At 42.6% G+C, this 21063-nt stretch overlaps 1 protein-coding gene across 1 annotated transcript in view; it reads left to right on the forward strand.

Annotated features, from left to right (window-relative positions):
- The window catches only part of LOC104514584, a gene marked incomplete at its 5' end in the record, with an annotated part of 32777 nt that extends 12568 nt beyond the window's left edge, over positions 1 to 20209 (forward strand). The window contains 7 exon segments of the mRNA XM_010158315.1: positions 9955 to 9976; positions 11680 to 11718; positions 12880 to 12953; positions 13775 to 13907; positions 14683 to 14810; positions 14812 to 16126; positions 19190 to 20209. Coding sequence (XP_010156617.1) covers positions 9955 to 9976; positions 11680 to 11718; positions 12880 to 12953; positions 13775 to 13907; positions 14683 to 14810; positions 14812 to 16126; positions 19190 to 19744 — 2266 coding nt within the window.
- Between the last annotated feature and the right edge of the window lie 854 nt (positions 20210 to 21063).

Consider the following 21063-nt stretch of genomic DNA (forward strand, 5'->3'; position numbering starts at 1 on the left):
GCAAGAATGGCTTCTCCTATAGGCTGAATTTCCTCCAGTGCCTTTTGCCTTTGTGAAGTGTAACTGCTTGGGCAGGAAGGGAGGAAAAACGTACGTTTGACAGTGACAGACAGGTGCATTTTTGAAGGTGAGCCCTTCCGCTTGTGAACCACACGTGATCACATCTGAACGCTTACACGCACAGTGAGGTGCCATGTGGCTAAAATTCCCATTTCTTTTGCGTTTAACTAAAGTTCTGCTGAAATTAATTACTCACTTCTAATTTTACTGGCAGTGACGTAAAGCTGACTACTCATAGGAACTGGGTATGCCGGTGAATGAACCTGCATCTTGTACTTAAACCTTATGCTAAACCCAGGACAAGCCTTGTGGTGTTTTGTTTTTACCTGCAAAGATTTTTGGGTTTTACTACAACAACATATAGGTGCAAATTTCCAGACTTGCATTATTGTCTTTGAGGCTTAGATTTATGTTCATTTTGACTAAAAAAAGTTTTCATTGCACCAAAAATATGCCGTATTTGGAATGTTTTCTCTCAGATGTCTTTGCATATGGCTAAGCTATATCATATCCATCATGCTAAGGATCTCATTAAACATAAAGTAGTAAAAATCATTAGAAGATAAATTAAAATCCTTAGGATTTTAAAGAAAATAACATGATTCAATAAAAATAAATATAAATTATCTTTTTTTTTTACTGTCAAATACTTGATTTCAAGGCACTGGTATAGCTTTAAAAATTATTATTTGGGAAAGACCTTTTATTAACACTTTTCATGGATTTTATTACAATATTTCCTGCCTTTAGTTGTCCTAAGACAGTCATCTTTCATTTGCAGTGCTGCCTTGTGTCTTGTTTTCTTAATTTGGTGTTTATAGCAAATGAAATGGAACTAAGCTCTTTAGTTTTAAATCTGCCTTGTCTCATAATTTTCATTTTTCTCTGTCTTTGGATACATAGGCATCAGTAAGTAAGCTCATTTCATTGTCTTAATATTTGTAGCTAGTAGAAACGCTAGTTACCTTTCCTTACAGTAATTTCCATTAAACCTTGCAATCTGAAACTCATATTTTATTTGTCCATTGATCAAGTACAGGAAAGACATTTACTGTGAAGTTTCAATACTTCTATGCTTCTTTATCCTTTTCGTGGAAGTAGAGAAGAATGATTGCTGAACTTGAATGTTATTATTTCTAAAGCCACATGGTCCTCCCTTAAAAAAAAACCCAATCAACAACAAACAAAACCAAAACTGAGTGCATGCACAGAGGTTTGCTTTTGGTTTATGGACGTGAGATTTCGCAATTGGCTGCAAGCAAAACCTTTCTGGTCTGTTATTTACAGTTCCTGGCAAGGCAGGTATACTTCTTTCAGTTTACAGAAAGGTGCTTCAGACTGGCGAGCTGCTGTTCCTCCCTGTTTAACATACCTGTACATAAACAGAAAAAGATTGCAGGATAACCTCATCCTTGAGAGGCGTCATGTGAAGCAAGGAAGGAACTGAGAAGCTTTTGAAATAATCTGTTCCAGTAGCATCAAGGTTATATCATCTTGCATGGGCCTTCTACTGGAGGGTTTCCTTCAAGTTCAGAATCATTTGTCTCTCTCTCCTCTAAACAGATTGAGGGGGCTTGGCCAACCTCAAAGTAGGCTGCTTTAGAATGAAGAACTACTTTCGTATTAGTGTTAAGTCAGTTATTTTTCATACAGTTCTATTCTGCCCAAAGGCAAGCCTCGGGCATATTGATTTTTGGAGAACTGCAGTGCTTGGGGAGAGTTTGCTTGTGGGTGTAACCTTTTGTGGCTTTGCTGGGTGTTACTGACACGTGGAAGAGAGATCCCTCTGCTGCGATTCTTCCATCAGTCCTCTCAGGTCCCTGTGACCGTTAGGAAGCTGAAGTTTCTCTGTGTGGGTGATGTCCCAGTCAAAAAAGAAACAAAAGTGAAGAAGCAAAAGTGTCTTGTTACTAGATACAGGCCTTTGGGGGACTTCTACATGTTAAATAACTTAGAGGATAATAACTCTTAATTAACTACTATCCAGTATCTAGCTATTTAAATTTCTCTTCCAGTTTTGCTAGGGCATATTTAACCACCAGAGGTTACATTTCCATTAATTTAGATTTGGTGCTATTTTCTAGGATACAATATAAACACCACCAAGACTGAGAGGTATAAACTTTGTCTTCCAACATTCACATAATCATGGAAAATGTAATTGTTCCCCTATTCCCTTGTTAGTAAAGCCTTACCCTTTTTTATCTGAATTCTAAAGAACATGACCCAAATTTTGATAGCGACGAGCCTTAGAATTTTTAACTGCAAAGGTCTTATGAAAATGTTGGACCGTTCTAAGTTGCTAAAAATAGTTTCAGATGGTGTTTCGATTTGTGTGCGTGTAAAAGCCATTGCTACACATGCTATACTTTAGCTACAGTTGCTTAACTGCAGCAAATTGGAAGGCTTTAAGTATGACATTCAAAATGTGGAGTGCCAGCATTAGGCAGAGGTAGTAAAGCTTTAAGTGAATTGTACAAAAGTGGAATTCAGTCTTTACACCCCGTTTCTACCATAGTGTTCCCTTACGCCATCACGTTCTCACCATAGTCTGTTTTACAGGTGTATTTAAGATTTCAGAGAGCTTTTTAGAGTAGGTGCCCTTTTAAAGAATGGGGTTTCTTTGCATCCCCATTTTGCATCCCCAGCACGTCTGTTTAGTTACCATAAATTTGTATAAGGTAGCATCGGAAATGCATTTTGATTCAGTCTTGTTGCTGATGGGGGCAAATCTTCCCTTTGAAAAAATTAGGGGGTTTGGTTTTAGCTAAAGAACTAACATTGACGTTGGCCAGTATCTTACGTTTGTCACAGGTTGGGGGGAAATAAATTTATTTTCAGCCTCAAGTGAGCATTATTTAAAATAGGGCTCTAAGGGCACACTTTTCTAGCAGGCAGTTTGGGGATATTGATTTTAAAATACTGTTTATCTTAAAATCTGCTCAGAAGCTTGTGGTATTAAAAATTTTTGAGGAAGGTAGTTTAATGAGGCACTCAGAGGTGCTAGAATTCCAGAAAATGGTAAAACCACCTACTTTTGGTGTAGAAATTCAGTGCAGTCTAACTGCAGGGTTTTTTCATTTGGTTTCATCTGGTGCAGAGATGAAATTCATACGCATATTGATACTTCTGTGCCAGTATGGGTATCGTAAATGCAAGAAACAACGCCCAACGTGGTAATTCTTTAATAATCAGTGTCAGGAGACTGGTCTGAGTACAACACTCAGCCGACTGGCACCAGCCGTGCAGAGACCCTACGGGTCTGCACCTCAGGTGTGCCCAGGTGCCCCTCTGGCTCTTCCTGGGGTCGCGGGGTCAGGCTGGAACCACGGTTCTGGTTCTGCGTGTGACCTGTGGCCAGTCCTTAAAGGGCAGTGCAGGCACACTGAAAGACTGCCCAGTTGGACGTGTCATTTGCAGACTAGCCGAGCTTTTGTGCACGACAGGTTTAACATCAAAGTCCCTGTGAATATGCTGTGTTGGCCGTGTGTGGTACGGCACAGTGCCACTGCCCTCTGAATGACGGAGACGCAATTACACGTACATATAGTATACATTCCACGAGTCCATGTTATCTCACAGAGAAACTGTGTCAACTGAGCAGCATCGATGTTTTGTGTCAGTGGGAAGATAGGGCACAGTACTGACTGATACTTGGGAAATCTAAGGGTTTTTTTTAAGAAGTCACCTTATTTTTGAACTTGCAGAGTAGCTGAAAACTTGTTTTAATTTTTCTTCCTCCTCAAGTCCTTATCCCTTAAAGAAGATGTAAAAGTAAATGTCTTGCTCATTAGTCTAGTCAATGTGATCTTTCTGTTGGATAGTAGTAGTTTGCTAGAAGTAATTTAATGGCTCTGATTCATATCATAAGTTCTTTTTTTTTTCTCTCTCATAAGTATCTATGTCCATGCATGTTTCCTCACATGTGATTATCTTCTTTTCTTTCAAGTCTTTTTCTTCTCTACCATTTCCAACAAAGCAGGGGAAAAAAGTCAGTCTTAGAAGAAGGAGACCGTCAGAGAGTTATAAGCAGCTTTGCTTCCCGTGCTATTGAGGCTCACAAGCAATCTAATATCAATGGATCATTGAACAATAATCTCCCCAAATCTTCAAGTAACATTACTTTTTTATCTGATGAGAACCCATTAACTACTCAAAACCCATTATACATGGAAGGTGTCACTCAAAGTCCCGCTGCTGCTGGGTTTCTACGGAAACGGAACGATACTCTAGACTCTCTTTCTCCTTCAAGTCTAGTCTTGAGAGATGCCTCCCTGGGAGGCAGTCACCGTGCATGGACGGTACCAACTCACATCACTAAGAGACACCCTCCTGGTTCTCTGAGCAGGCCAGGTATCATGGACCCCATTCAGTGGCAACAGGAGAGACTCAAAGCAGAGAATGAAGAAACTGAAAATCAGCATAGCAGTGTTGATATTAGCAGTCCACCATTTCAAAAAATGAGTGGCCCCAAGTTAACTGTGAAAGAGAAGGCGAGACAGTTTGAGCAGCAGGCTTTGCAGGAAATGAAGCAAGTGAAATCTCCCGATGTGAAATCCATCCGATCGCCAACACACAGCATCTGTTTCCAAGAAGGAGAGAACGGGCTAGAGCAGTCTCCTAGGAGTGTGGTTGCTTCTCCTTGCCTTCGCTCTTCTCCTCTGTCTTCTCCAACACCTTGTGCTAAAGTAGTTGAACCGGAGGCCTCTCCAGTCCCCTCTGTGATCATCACTCACCACGACTATCCTGAAGAACTTTCTCCTCCACCAGCTCGCAAACCAACTCCTCCGTCTTTTAGGATAAAGAAATCAGTTTGCCAAAGTTTTCTAGCTCCTCAGACCAAAGAAGTTATAGAAAGCATTCCAGATCCACCTAAAATTCCCCCACCCCCGCCTCCACTGCTGCCACCTCCGCTGCCACCACCACCTCCATCCCCTCCTCTGTTGCCACCACATCCTCCTCCTCTGCCCACCGTTTCTCTTTCTTCTTCTTCTTCATCTCCTCTTAGCACCCAGCACCTCTTCCCTGCCAAGCATTCCAAATCCCCTGCCAAAGAGCCAGCTGTACCACCACCGGCCACAGTGCCAGAGCCTGCTCCCCGCAGGGAGCTGAAAGGTATTCTTAAAAACATTCAGAATTTAGCGGCGATCGAAAAGTCTGTGGCCAACATGTACAGCCAAATAGACAAAAACCACGTCCTGCCCAAGCAGGTTTCTAAGCTCAAACCGGCTGCCACGCCAGAGCTGCCGACTCCAGAGGCTGTGCCTGAGCACAACCAGCAGAACGGCAACCTGAGCTGTGTTGTGGAGGAGCTTGAGAAACGCTTCCCGTCTCAGTCGACAGCACTGTAATATTTACGGTTGGATGTTTTCTGCATGTAACATTTTGAGTGAGATGACTCTAATGCAGCACACGGTATCTGCCTCAGACTCTCTAGAAATTCGGACTTTTTCCCTTTCTCTGCTGTATGTCACTACATATTCAGTCCTATTCCCAAACCGAGAGACATCGTCTTTCCCGTTCGCTCGGAAATTTGTAATATATAATTCTACAAGTTGTTTTCTCAGAGCTACATCTTGCTGTTCTATGATGCTGGTTCTTAGTCTGTTTACCAAAAATTCTTGGGGAAAACTGTCCATTTTTACCCAAGGATCCATCATAGACGCCGAGAGCTTGATACTGCTTTATGTTAAGCAGCCTCCACTGTAGGTAATACCAGTAAGCAGACCGATTTTTCTGCAGCTGTAATTGGAATCTCTTGCTTTGCCCATAAAACGTACCACCCGGGAGGAATCTTACTGTCAAATATTGGATGTCAAAGAAAACAAGTGCTGGTAGTAAGCAGGCTCAGCGAGAGTGAGCCGGAGTTATTGCAGTAAGGCATCTGCATATTCCGTGGGAGACGGCGCGGCGCTCCGCTCCGCTGGCATGCTCGCCGTCTTTCAGCTCATGTTTCCGTCTCGAGTCAGAAGAAGGGTTTTGTCTTGATTTCTCAGTCAACCTGCCTGTCTTCCCTCCTGTTACCCCTGTTCTGCCTTCCATTGCGGTTTTTTTTACATTGTAACTATGTGTTAAAAGTTTTTATTTTGTAAATTTCTTTCATGTACAAAGCGTTTGGGTTTTTATTTTGCATGTGCGTGTTGTCGGCGTCTCTGACTTCCATGCTACTTTGCCATGAGCTTTCCAGCTGAAACATCTTGCTTTATCTTAAATTGTAATAAAGTCACTCTGATTAGTGTCACCAAGTGAAGATTTTTCAAGGACTTGTAAAAATCCATGTCATGTGGATTGATTTACTGGCTTTTTTGCTCACGGTCATCCAACTCAGACCTTTACATTAAACATGTAAATTATAGTACATTAGCTTGTCCTTTGAAAAAAATGGTAAGTAAAAGCAGTTTGGGCATTAGTTGGGTTCAACTTGCAAGTTTCCTTTTAGTCATTTGCCAAAACTCCAATTATCTGTGTTTAATATGACAATTTTAAAAAACGTAAGGGGCGAGGGAGATATTACATGATGAAGAGAAACTAAATTCTGAGCAAAAAGGTAATTGATTGTCAGACTGTCTGGCGATACTCAGCATTTCCATGGTGCTTGGCTCTTTCTCTTTTCTCTTTTGTTTTTTAAATCCGCAGTTAGGACATGTGTGGATGCTTCAGTCGGAAACTGCGGAAACTCTTTCTTTGTCCCAGAGCCAAACCCCATAAACATCATCACACAAATTTCACTGACACATTACAACTTTTCTCTACTTAAAACTCCTTTTGGGCTACGGCTGTGGTTCCAAGACACCCATGGTTGCTAAATGCGTGAGGGGAGTTGTTATCACTCGTAGCATTTTTGCTGTGACAGAATCTGGCTAACTCACGAGACGCACGCATGGAGAATACCTGCCAATGATGCTGAGTTCTCCAAGAGCGGCCCTACTGCAGCACCAGCAGCAAATTGTCAACGTTCAGCAGCTATTAGGTAGAGAAACGTTTTAGATTTAGGAGCCAGAATCGGAGGACGGCTTAGGGGTGGGCTTGCTTCTGGGTGTCTGTGACGGTCCAGGTGTGGAGACAGTGGGACAGTGGAAAATGTCCAGAGATGAGCGTTTAGAGAGAAATTACTGTGCTAAGCGTGTTCAGAGTGGATCAACCCTAAGATAAAGGTTTGAATTTAGTCCCCAAATCCCACTTCAGAGCTTGTAGACCCATAACAGGTGCTTTTGTGGGGTTCATTACATCACTAGTGAAGTACTAGACAAATACGACCTGATTCTGCAGCGTCTGCTGTCAGACAGCAGCACTGCAGGTGTTCAGTAATTCACAGCAGAAACCCCAAAGGTTGTATTTGGCTACAATAATTTGTGGTATTTGTGAAGCAGAAAGGCTGGCCATCACACAGGAGCTCCTTTTTAAATATTTAGTTTCATCCGTCTCAGAAGAGTCTGTGGCAGCCATGGTAATCAGCTCTTCGCTAATGAGGAAACTTCTATTAGGTTGGAAAGCTTATGAAACCTAGTTTCATTTTGTCTGGAAGTAATGCAACCTTTGTTCTCCTGCTGGTTTTTTGAATAGCCTTTGTTTTAAAAAAATCATTCTATTAGACCAGGAAAGAAACTGTAACAATGGCGTGTATTTTCAACCTAAACCGGGGAAGTTCTATCCCATTGAGATGTCTGGATGCTACTGCAGTTCTGCAGCACTACAAAGCATTATAACCAACGTAGTAGTTGGTAAGAAGCGGAGCATCTATAAGCTTATTGACCTCTCCTCAGGTTGGTTGATTTGGTGGTTGGGGTCTGATGTGACCCTGGGTGTATCTCTTACCCTTTCATCATCCGCTCGACTGGGTTGAGTTCTGAGCGGGAGCGGAGATTGTTCCAGTGGAGAGGGCTGCTTTGCAAAGCTGAAATTGAGCCGCAGCCTATCATTACTCATCTCCTTTCCAGATCCTTCCTCTTCGGTTCCAGCTATGAACTGCAGGAAACCTCCATTTTAAGAGATTTTCAGGGCAAATTGACAAGCAGTTGCCTCCTCTGAGTAGTGTCTGTAATATCTGGGGTTTATGATGCTTTTGCTCTTAATATGAAAACAGATACAATGTGCAGAATAGCAAATGCCTGTTGGGATGCCAGTAATTGGGAATATTGTTGCTTTAGGCAAATCAAATCACTGTTCCTTTAACCTGTGCTAGCAATACAGACCTGGGAAAGGTTGGCACATTTTGTACATGTGAATTCATTTTTGCTTTATCTGTCACGTTAAGTACCAGCAGTCTGTAGTAGCGGTCACATTATCCTACATCATCATAGGCACTGTGTCCTTGCTTCCCATTTTGCCTTGAAGATTTCTCTCTGACTGACTGCAGTGAAGTCTGGCTGATAATGTTTATCCAGATGCAATTCCTCCCTCGGTGGAGAACTTCCTTCCTGGAAAGAAATGCTGCTGGTTTGACCTTTGCCTTTTTGTCAGAATAGATCCTTGTGCTGTATTGAGTGAATGGGTATTTTTTGTCTTTTGGGGGCTTTTTTTTATTTCTACTCATGGCCACAGAAAACTGTAAGAGAAATACAAGCATCTCTCCAAACACAGTGTGGGGCTGTTTTTAAAGAAGTTGAATTCCAAATTGAATGAGAATTACCTATATTACACTTTTAATCTGCAATATAGTAACTACTTGAGAGCAATTAAGATTAATAAGCTTACTTTCTGTGCAACGCAGACTTTCATCTGGAGATTGTTGTAGGCGATATGGAAACTAAATACAGTGTTCCTCAAGTGGGCTTTGAAAAGTCCCAGATCATCTTTTGATGATAAATCTTCATTTCAGTTGTTCATTAGTTTTGTATTATATGGGCAACAGCATTAATTTAATGCTGATAATCAATTCCATGTGTTGAATATTAATAGAAAACTTTATAGATGCTGATATTAAAGAATTAAAAGGACTTCTACTCCGCTCTTTATTATTTACTCAAGTGTAATTAAAGAATTTCCCTAGACTGCTGACTGTGTACTAGGTTAAGCTCAACATAATTTGGAGCATTTACCCTTTCCTTCTTTAAAAAAAAAAAAAAAGAAAATTAAAAAAATCCAAGCTTATCCTTAATAATAATGCTAAGACCTAAATTGATGTTCCCTGGTTTTGTCTCAACCGTTTTAATTTTCTTGCACAGAATGTGAAAATGGGGAACTTGGTAGACAGAAGTGCAGTTTGTCATGCGTAGGAATGGCTCAGAGAAAGTGAATCAAAACAACAACAAATTTCCAGTGACGTCAAAAGCACAATGCCTGTGGCAAAATAATCATAGACAGCAAAAATAATTTAACTCCCCCACCCCGCCCCGCATAGGTGATGTTGGGAAATGTGTAATTTTAATAATAATGTTGTTACAAGAAATTAGTAATGGAAGCTCCAGGCCAATTTCTATCAAGTCCCGAGTGGATAGAGCAAGTCCCGAAGTAGCAGAGAGACTGTTTCACTGCTTAAGCAGATGCGTGAAATGAGTCTTCCCGTGGGTGGTCTCTGGGAAGGTGACTGGGCCGGACCTCTCTTCCGGGATCGCAGGGAAAACCAAACATAGCCTTTCCCCCCTTTCCCTTCGCTGTGTTCCACGGGCTGCACTGGCTCTCTGGCTTTTGGGGATTGGGGATTCTCATTCATTTGCAATCTCAAGCAAGAAAAGATCCCAAAGATTCTCTAGCCTTTCTCCTGCACTAATTCCGATGTCCAGAGCAAATCTAAAGAAAAACATATTTTGTGTTGTTGAAACGTACTTTTCTTGCTGCTAATATTTCTAATTGCATTATCTTTTCACCTCCCTCCAGACAGAATGCCAATATGTGTCTTTGTATAGTCTCTGAGAAGTATATTAATCAGTTTTTTTTTCTTTTTCTGACTTCTAGGCGAGGATATGCACAGCAAGAGGTAAGGCAGTTCCCCACTTCTGTTTCAAATACAAAGTCCATCAGCATAATTTCCCCGAACAGCCTACGTTGGGACACTCATTGCTGTGGGGCGTTGTAGAGGCCAGAAATATATAGTATAGAATCATAGAATCATAGAATGGTTTGGGTTGGAAGGGACCTTAAAGCCCATCCAGTTCCAACCCCCCTGCCATGGGCAGGGACACCTTCCACTAGACCAGGTTGCTCAAAGCCTCATCCAGCCTGGCCTTGGACACTTCCAGGGATTGGGCATCCACAGCTTCTCTGGGCAACCTAAATATAAAGTGCCCCAAAAAATTTCACGAGGCATAGATGCAATGGGGGCTAGTAACCATTGTGGCCTCAATACAACCTCCAGGCTAGGAGAGGGCGGCTCAACAAACTGCCCAAACAGTTTCCCCCAGGCTTGCTGTGTTTTCTTGGGGCGGGCCTCATCGTCTGCCGGAGCCCGCTGCCGCGGGCCTGTGCTGCCGCTGCACGGACCTTCTGTGCAGCTCTGTGCTGTTCTTACAGCATCTTCATCTCCGGCAATCAGCCACGCTGGGAGTTTCCTTCAGAAATAGGGATGAACCCGTTTAATAATTGGAATGTTCCCCAAAATGCATTTCTGTCAGAAAGGCTGACGTTTACGGCTTGAGAGCGGGGTCAGTTTTACTAATCTTAGAGCGTGCGTCAGGAGCCTGCTGCTCCTTCTTCGGTAGCGGTCTACGAATCACAAGCGCTCTGTTGTTCTGCTGTGATTTCTCCTCCATTTGCAGGGCTGATTTGTGTCTCTCAGTTCAGATACAGGACTTCCTCATCTCTGAGGGCTTTGGTTTCGGCCCAGAAACTTGGCTGAAATAGTGTCACTAAGTTTTGAGGGGAGACCGGGGACAGCGGTACTGATTCTTCCTGAGTAAATCTGATCCTCATTTACAAAACCGGAGCTGTAGAGTAATTAACAGCATGATTACCAAAAACAACCCATGTTTAGCTGTGACACACCTGAGAGGAGCCCTGTTGCCCTGTCGTTCCTCTCCGTGCAGCCTCCCGGGGTCTTTAACCTCACGTCAGCGTGCTTCTCTGACTGCGTGCTGCTTACAGAAGGAAATCACACCTAAGCTGTGGAGAAAACAACTGAGAGAATCCTTCACTGTCTCAGCGGTAGGGTGAATTTGGGGCTACGAGGTACTCGGTCAAAAGCCACAGAAATATATACATATAGGTAGATAATTAAAGCAGTGGTATTGCAGTAGAAGCTTGGGTAAGAAACCAAATCACTTCAGGTTTTAAGTAGCTGAAGCACAGACTTTACTGTGGGTTCCCATGGATGTGCTTTCTGCCTGTTGTGGGTCAGTTTTTGTCTGCCATTCTCTCCCTGCTGCCTCCAGAATACATCACGCAAGAGCTCTCCGGGGCTCTGACGGAGGTTCTGCGTTAAATAATTTAGAGAATCACCACATAAACCAGGAATTTAATTTTATTTTAGGCAGAAGAAATAGCGGAGTGTAAGGTGATTTTACTATGTTAGGTGCTTCGCCGTGTTCTGCTTCTCAGCGAGTGTGGGGTATCCAGGTGACTTCCCTACAACAGGCTCTGAAGGACCGGTGCTTTCAGGATTTCTTTCAGTCTTAACTCAGACACAAATGACCAGCACTTTAATTGTTGCTGCCTAATTAATCCCTTTCTAATTTTCTTTTGCAGCAACAGCAGTTGCTGAGACCTTCCCTTCTCAGACCAGAGGTACCATTATTTTTCATTTCTTTTTTAATGGCTTTCACGTAATTTCCTAGCAAAAACTTGTCTGTCTTCGGTCATATTTCCCACCCTGACTCTTTTAGATGAAAAGGAAAGTCCTGATATTGTTACTCCATTTGTGTTGTTTTAATTAAATACCTTAAATTTCCCACGTGTTGGTATTTTCCCCTTGAGCATCTTACAGTTGCTCCCATGGACTTCATCGGGCAGATGGAAAGCTTTCCCAGTTTCATGTCCAGATTCACAGGCAGAATAATTTCATTTTAGATGTCAGTCAACTGGGAGTCGATTATTGTACCTACAGATGAGCTAAGCAGCTGGTCTGTCGAGGTAATGAAAGCATTAGCACGCTGCTGTGAAGTGCGAAGGCCGCTCTGGATTATAGACCCAATTCTTTCCATTTCAAATCTTTTAGAAGATTTCCGGTATCGTTTCCAGAATAATCAATAGAGCAAATGTAGCTTTTGTGAGATGTTGCTATCGATGGTCTTTTTGTGGTACGATATGGCAGTAGTTTCTGCAGACATGATCAGTAGGAGATGCTCTGACACAACTTGGAATTCATTGGACAGGAGAAAAACCTCTAGGCAGCTGTGAGATGGAGACGACACGCAGTCCCTTGCTGAAACCCAAGCCCCGGCGCTCTGTGGCAATACTGCAGTTCGGAGGTATCCCACAGAGCAGCCTGATAACAGACAGTGTGTGAAAGGAGCTTACGGACACGCTGGCACTTTCGTAGGATGCAGACCTTAGCATACTCTAACGCTGCTCATGATTGTTGGTGGTTGAGAAAACCTAAGGAGACCTGACAGTCACTGTAATAAAATAGCCCTAACCTTTCAGCAGAGCTTCTTCCTCTGAGAGAGGCAGGAGAGGCGGCAGCGTGAGTCCAGCTTACTGAATGAGGGTTTCGTACAGCGTCCCGCAGCAGAGCAGCGTCTACGTTCAGCTGACTTAGAACGCACGCTCCCAGGGAATATGCCAGGGAAGGGGTCACGTAAAGCCGCTGTTGGTTTCTTGACAGTTGTCAGTGTCCCTCAAATTATCATGTTTTACTTTGCTGGTTTGCACTTTAAGATACTGTTCTTGGTGCCTTTTTCATTAGTCGTTACTGTTTACATGCCATTGGTGTTTCTCTTTTGACAGGAGTTAAGTATGGAGTCTGGAATTGATCCAGGGCAGGAATACTATGGGCAGGATTACTACAGTTATGAGCACGGGTATATTTTCATTTTTCCTCTATGTTTCTGAAAACGCTGCTTTTCCAGGTTGGTGATGTTTATTATTACAGCGTCTAATCTGGAGACTTGCCTTCACCTCAGGATTACTTTAATCTTTGTGTCTAGGAAGGCGTGCACTGACAACAGAACTCTTATTAAAAGTTAAGGGGGCGTTATAGAACTCCCTGCTTCTTTAGGAATCCAATTATTACGCTTGCAGAGTGCATTCCCCATCTATCATGCTGGTTTTATGTTCACTTTTCATTTGCATATTTCTGCTGTCTTGGAAATTAATTTCCATCATCTCCTCCACTTTTGTGGCTCATCAGCCTGGGTGCAGTGACGGATACTTTCTGCTCACAGTTCCCACCAGCATCTGGCCTTTTACATTTACCCAAAAACCCACCATCTTGCCTTGTTCTGATCATACCCATCAGACTGCAGGCACTTCAGGGGTCACTGCTGTTCTTACAAGCCCACAGTGATTTTCCAGAACTTGTCCCAGGGAACCCGCTCTTTCATTCCCTAATTATAAAAAAGATCCTCCGAAAAGCTCAGGTACCTGGAAAGAAGGTCATTGCACTTGGGGGATTCTTGCCTGATCCTGGAGACTTCATGTTTTGGGGCCTCCCCAGCTGTAATGGGCTTGTGGCCCATTGAAATAGGAAGAGGTTTTGGATTGTGTTGCCACTGAGAAGAAAGGAATAATAACCTTCTCAGAGGTAGGGAGACGGGAGAGCAAAGGAATTCTCGTCCTTTCGGCATGCGAGCACGCGCATTTGTTGGTGCCCGTTATCGAGAGACGATGGTGTTTTTGCCAGGTATGAGCTGCCTCAGTATGGGAGCCGCCGCCGATTGCTGTCTCCTTCAGGGATGTACGATGAGTACGGAGAAGTCGTGGTGGAGAACGACGGTGGCTACTACTATAGTCCGCATGGATCGACGGCAGAAGAGGTAAGCATCTCTGGTGCGTCTCTGGTGTGTGGATTCTGGCTCTGCAGCGAGATGAAGGACCATTAGACCTTGTCGAGTGTATTTCATAATTGACTGAAATATTGTATTCTGTATAGACCAGTTACGCAGCTCTTCCAGTGCCAATCACAGTTTGCCCTCCTGATGACGGCTAAAGATTGTGTCAGCACCTTTTTCTAGATATAAAAAGGAATTGCAAAGTTTCTTTTAATAGCCACAGCTACTTTTTCCTCATTGCAGATTTCTAGTTCAAAGCAAAATCCACATAGCCTTAGGTAATTCCATTTTATATTGTTAACCAAAGGGGGTAGCACTAATATTCAGCCTATAACTGCTGATTTTCCACTGAGAAAAGCAGTCGCCTGAACTCGTTTATCATAGAGTTCACAACTGAAGAAATTTTAAAATGTCAGTGGCAGCCAGAAGAAAGTTGACATAAATGTTCCTTTTATTTTTTTTTTAATCTAATTTTCAGACATGCTAGACTCCTAATCCACTTGTGATTAAAGGAGAAGAGAGAACATTTCTGAGCTGGTATTTTTTCCTGTTGCAGAGTTAGGTAGTTGTGCACTTGCAGCCTATGCTGGAAGTACAGCTTTCCCCATAAATTTGGTTAAAAGCTATTCTAAAACAGGTAAGTGAGTTCTGTGGCTGGGAAAGGCCATTGCATTTGTTCCCTCTGACTTATTTTAAGGTATGAGTTTTCATAGTAACTGCCTTTCAAATTGTAACCAAGTTCCATTTTCACAATTTGCAGGGGATGAGTCCAGGTCCTTCAAGCAGAGGTATAAGCCAGAGAGCAGGGGCTCAAATAGAAGGTAGACCTTTAGGTGGTGGGATGGATCTAAGACGTGGTTCTGGAAGAGCATATAGGACCAGCCAGGGAAAAAGCAGTGATGCATTTAAGCCGCGTAGCAGCCAGTGCTCACAAACCAGTAGGAGGAACTGAGTCTGCTCGCTCCCCATGGAAGAAGGCAAAGATATTCCCCATGATTCTGCAGAAAGTGAAAAGCGGTAGGAAGGATTCCAGTTATGCCAAGTTGATGTCAGCTCACCAAGTGGGTGGTGAGAAAAGCATGATTATCAGGGGGAGTTACTTCCAGAAATCGACAGATGACAGGCCTTCGATGAGAAAACTAAATCACGTGTTAAAACGCATTAGTGTCTCCAGAAAATTTCAAGAGCCTATTAGATCAGATTCAGCGAGAGGAAAAGGAGAGGAAGAATATAAAGGAGATGAAGCAAAACCAGGAGTTTCAATAAATATCACAGCAGAGAGTGAACATGAGGATAGTGATTATGAGAAGAAGAAAAAGAGAAGAAGATACACTTCAGATGAATCATCCGAGCAGAGCAGTAGCTCTGGCTCGGAGTCAGAAGATAAAGACTACTTGAAAGTAACTCTGGACCAAGATGAAGCCACTGAAAGTACTGTGGACTCGGATGAAGACACTGGGCACGATTTTGGTGATTCTGACGACGACTCTGGATCCAGCTCAAGCAGTGAATCCGAGGGGGACTCATCCGAAGAGGACGATGATGAGGAAGACTCTGACAGTGATGAAGATGGTAGCCTGTCAAAGAGCTCATCTACGCAGAGTTCGTTCAGCAGATCAGGGACTAGTGAGTCCAGCAGTAGAAGAAGCACTGAAAGGTCCAGTATAAAAAGTACAGGAGGTAGCTCTCGTGGCAAAGTAAGGCGATCCAGCCAAAAATCAAACACTGGCTCTAATGCATCAGGCAGTGACAGGGACACGAGCTACAGGAAAACTTCAGGATCCAGCTATAAGAGCAAAACCTCCTCCGCCAGCATTGAAATAGAAGACACGATAGAAGAGGTGTCTGAAGAAGATGAACAAGAAGATGCGGAGCAAGTCGGCGCAAGTGCTGACGAGAGGGCAGATAACTCGGATGAGGCAGTTTCTGAAACACCTGCCAATGCAAAAACCGCCGCTACTGAAGAAGGGAAGAGAGAAAAATCGGCTATTAATGCTGAGGATAGCGTGGACGAAAGCACAGAAGAGGTTGATACAGATGGGAGTGACAGGGAGGAAGCTGTCAGTAAGAACGAATCTTCTTGCCTAGAAAGTGAGATCAGCGTTACTTCCAAAGGTACTGAAGGGACACAAAGCACAGCTAGTGCCACTTCTGGTAAAACTGCTACTTCCCCTGATACTGAGAATCAAAGTTCGGACACCCACCTGAAAAAAAAGAAAATAAGAAAAAAGATGTTGCCGGAAAACAGTCAGTCTCAGTCAGATGAGACCCTGGATACTGCTGTTACGGAGTCAGAGACCACCGGTGATTCTACGTCCTTTTAAAAAGGAGTGACAGTAGGTGGATGTTTTGCAGTAAGGAGTGCTCTTGTTTGCTGTGCCTTCTGTGTGGTCTTTCCTAAGCAATACACACTTGACTAGCGACAGCCAAGAGAAAATGCCAAAGCTTATTCCTGCAGTATTTGACCCCCGTGTGCTGTCTTTTTAGAACTGTAGAAAACTGAACTCATGCAATTCCTCTGAGACACCGCTCAGGTGTACTTTGTGGTGGGTATAGAAAGATTTGTTCTCATTAAGCAATGGCAGGAAGCAGTACTTCTTTCTCTCTGCTAACGTCCATAATGTAGTTAGAGGCATCGTGTTCTTAGATTTATACTTTTTGCATTATGCATGTTGTGAGGCAAATTGACATTGCATTTCGCATTAGCTGTGATGGATAGCTTGACAAAGCTGATGGCACAAACCTAGGAAGGGCCCTATTTCATGCAGGTTACGTCTGTCATTAAATGGAACGCTGCAGGAAGGAAAAGGGACAAAACATGGAAATTGGTGAAGAACAGGAAACGGTGATAAGGATGAAAAGCCTTAGGAAGTCACGCATGGTTTCACCTTGTGCTCCCCTGCTGTACATGTGCTAATCTTCTGATGAGTTCTCTGCTGTAAACATTAGCCCTGCTTGCAGGGAGGACAACAGAAACTGCAGCAAAGCGCTCCCAAAGTTGCAGAGTTTTACTAGTAAGGCTGGGATTAAACTGTTTCTGGATCATGAAATTTCAGGTTTCAGGTACCAGTGGTGTACTGGACAGGAATGCAGAGGTAGGTGTACGAAGTGACCTTGGTCAGAAAAGGGAAGTGGATGACAAGGTCCAACTTCTGCCCTTCCCACCTAACAGTACTGTGATTTTATTTCAGTTTTTTTTAAACACCTGTTTAAAAGTTTGAGGTGTGTAACAGCAAAGTATTGCTGAAGGTAACCTTCACCTTTGTTGCATATTTTGGTATCTGCCTTTTAAAACACAATAACCCAGAATATCTGATGTGATTCCACAGATAAATCTTGCAGCACTTTAATTAGCAGAGTTCCGCTCAGAATGAGAATATTTGTGTAGGAAGGACATCTGTTACTGATAGCACAAGTGGCCTTTGTGTTTTCCTGTAAGAAGCAACCTCTGCACGATGTACCTCCTCAAGGAGCTCTCATCCCTGCTGGCAGCCCACGGAGCAGGCAAGCTGCGAATACACGCAAGCTCTACTTACCTTGTAGAGCTGTTTCTCAGCCACTGGATTTAGCCAGATAAGCCATTAGAAACCTAAATAAAATTAAAGCTTTGAGCCAGGATTGGATTAGTCTTGTGAGTTCTTTAAAGCTACTACAGATTCTGGCATATGCACCAAAGCTCTGTCGGGAAGTCTCTCTTAGACGAGGGAGAGAAAAACATTTGCATTTTTAAGATACTTGAGCCTGCTGTGGAGTTACCCTGGCAGGACAATTGGTGTGGCACTGCAAAGCCTGATCCTAACTTTTCAACCACTGTCTTTAATTCCAGTTGAAATGTCGACTAGATTTACAAACATTTACCCACTTCTTTGTATTCCCATACAGCACAGACTTGTAGCTGCACGTGGTATTTTAGTGTAAATCCCATTTAAACTAGTCAGTCTTTGCATCCACCTGAATATATCTGTGGAAAGGAAATTGTATGTCTTTATCAGGAACATAAGAGTAGTCCTCTGAGTACTTTGTACAAAGTGTAACTTCTCAAAAGCTTATGAGTAATCATCACCCATTAGTACCTCGCATGATTTTCTTTCTCTAAAAACTGGCTTTTGGGGTGTGCATGTATGTACTGCAGTGGGAGTTAACTGTGATGGTATCTGCTGCCTTAGTGAAGTAACAGTGTTTTCATTCTTAATTCAAGAGTGATAGTAGCTTGTTTCAGGGAGCTGCAAGGAGGCATTTATTTTGAAGAGTTCAATTATAAATCTACCTAAGTAATGGGGTTTGTGTAATCACTGTTAGTACAGAGTCACAGCAACATGAAAATGGTATGCCTTAATTCTTTAAAAAAATATATCCATTATATAAAATCTAAAGCCTCCTTTCTCCAACATCTTCCAATTAAAAGCAAAGCATCTCCATTGGTTCCACTAGATTGGAACTGGCACGAAGCCTTACATCAAGCTTTTCTATTTAAAAGCAGCCAATTTTGCCAACGTCATGCCTGAGATTTTCCCTCCTGTAGGTCCCCAGATCTTTCTCTACTTGAGGTGTTGTGCAGACAAAAGAGCTGCTCAATGCCACTTCTGCACTGAATTTACGGTGTAGTAATATTCTGGGAGAAAATTTCTGAGGCCTTCCAAGCATTTACCCATTAGTTACGGTAGTTTCAGAAGTATCACACAATGGCTTCATCATCCATGCCTTCCAGTTTCTGTTAGAAGGGGGTTCTAATCTCGTTGCTTTTCATCTCTCTCTGTGAGACAGGCTGAGAAGTTGCTTTGTCAAAACATGACTGGCTTGCCAGTATCTGAAGTTTTCTTGCAGAAAGTGATGTCTCCATTCTCAGGATTCTCCAGAGAGGAGCGCTTGACTTAATGGGAGCACATCTGAATGCTTTTTTTTTTTTTTTAGCAAAAACAAAAACACAAGCCAAATTTGCCGCTAAATCACCGTTTTTATACATTCTGCCTGACTCTCAGTATGCAGTTCGTGAACTCAAATGAAGTTATCCGTCTTTGTCCCTAGAACTCTTGGGGTGTTTAAGCATTAGGTACATTTGGCAGGGGCATACAGTGATAATCAAAACACAAAAATATCTGTGTACAACCAAATATTTAGAGGAGATAAGAGGAAGGGTATAAAGGACCAAGTGAATAACAATTCATATGAGCGTCTAGATAAAAGACAAGGTAAGAGATAGAAAAGGGACATGGAAACGTAAGAAATAGCGCTGCGATTTAACGCTATTTCTATTTATTGTCAAACAGTGGGCCAGAAAGAAAAGGATCAAGTTGATAGTCGACCCGGAGTACGAGACCAGCTCCACTGGAGAAGACAGCGCTCCTGATTCCAGCCAGAGGAATCGTCTTAACAACCCGAATATTCAGAACAACATCAATGGTAACATCTACATCGCGCAGAACGGCTCTGTGGTCAGAACCCGTCGCGTTGGCCTTGGTAATAATTTGAAAGTCACGTCTCCAGTGCGGCTGGGGAAACAGTTCAAGAAGCTGGACAAGCTTGCAGTGACACACGAGGAGAATGTCCCACTGAACACGTTGTCAAAGGGACCCTCGTCCAGTGATAAAATGAACACAAGACCTTGCAGTGTCTCATTTGCTTCCTCTACGATAGGGGCCGAAAGTATAGTAACGAGGCCAGGGGGCTCCAAAATGAAAAGCACAGAAGAGCAGGAATCGGTTGTTGCTAACGAGGATGTCAAAGAGCCCTTGGAGTCGCACAGTGAACACACACAGTCAGATGAAGAGGAGCTCTGGATGGGCCCTTGGAACAACCTTCACATACCAATGACAAAACTGTGATCTTCTTCTTTTTTTTTATTTTAATTTTTACTTCAGTTTATAATAAACTGCGCTTTTTATTGTCACTGAGGAAAATGTATGGAATTTGTATTGTGCACATACATTGTATACTACAAACGACACGCTTTAAAGTTTAAAAACAAAGTTTGCACTCACATTTGTACCAATTAATTGTCCTCCCCAACAACTATTTTGACAGGCTCCCATTTCACTAAACAATACTTCATTTAAATTAATTCAGTTTTTTGGATCTTGATTTAATGTTTAATAAACAGTAAACTACTAATAAATGCACAGCAACATTTGGTTAACTTTTCAGACAGTTCTATACATACCTAGCTTGGTTTTCTGTATGGTACTTGTGGCTATACTGTTTAGATTTGGAAATTGTCTGTTTATGTTCAAGATTTATATCCAGAGCTCTTGATTCTGAACTCAGAGTAATAAATTAAAAATAAATCCATGAAAGTCAATGGAGCAAATCCTCGGCTGGCTTAAATTTGAGTAACAGCAGCAAAGTCGATAGTGATATACCAGTTTATGCAAAGAGAGGGTCTCGCTCAACACCCAGCTAGCAGACATAGGTAAGAGTGGAATCGGAGTCCGTAAGGATATAGCACTGTTCCATAGAAAAGTGGAATAGAAGATTAAGTAGGATAAAAATTGCGAAGAGGAAGGGAATGTGTAGCAATTAATCTTATTCAGAGTTACCTGGCCGTGGTTTGTTCATTTTCTTCTGTAAATTAGCTCATTCCCATTTTCTTCTCCAGTCAATTTTTCATCTTTTCATCTCTTCCCACATCAGTTCTGTTTTCTTCTTTATACGGTCTTTAGCTCCAGTTTTTATGCTCCATCAATAATTGTCATCCTATGGCTATATTCCTCCGAAATAAACCAGGATGATGCACGAGTCTGTGTGATAGAAATAGGCATTAAAGAGTAATTAATAGGAAGGGGATGGATGCATTTTCAAGCCCAGCTAGCTGTTGGGTTAAGTGGTACAATCACCATTCCACTCCACTAGTGTTGAACATAAACCTGCTGAAAAGACGAATGGATGATGGTGAAGAGGATAAAAAGTGGTTATTTTACGAGGCTAATGTGCATCAGCGCATCTGTGAAGGGCAAAGGGTGTCAGAACGCACGCACAGAGTTGTTTCAGAAACTTAAAGTAAGCATTAGTGGTAAAATACACTACATGAATTTTGGCACCTGCTTATAATTTCTGTTTGTACCTGGAAGTAGGGAGCGTGTTGTGGTACAACTTGAAAAAGGAGCTTAGAAATGCCCCTGTTCGCCGTTGCCGGTACCTAAAAGAC

Source organism: Eurypyga helias, unplaced genomic scaffold, assembly GCF_000690775.1.
Source record: "Eurypyga helias isolate BGI_N326 unplaced genomic scaffold, ASM69077v1 scaffold9739, whole genome shotgun sequence".
NCBI lineage: Eukaryota > Metazoa > Chordata > Aves > Eurypygiformes > Eurypygidae > Eurypyga > Eurypyga helias.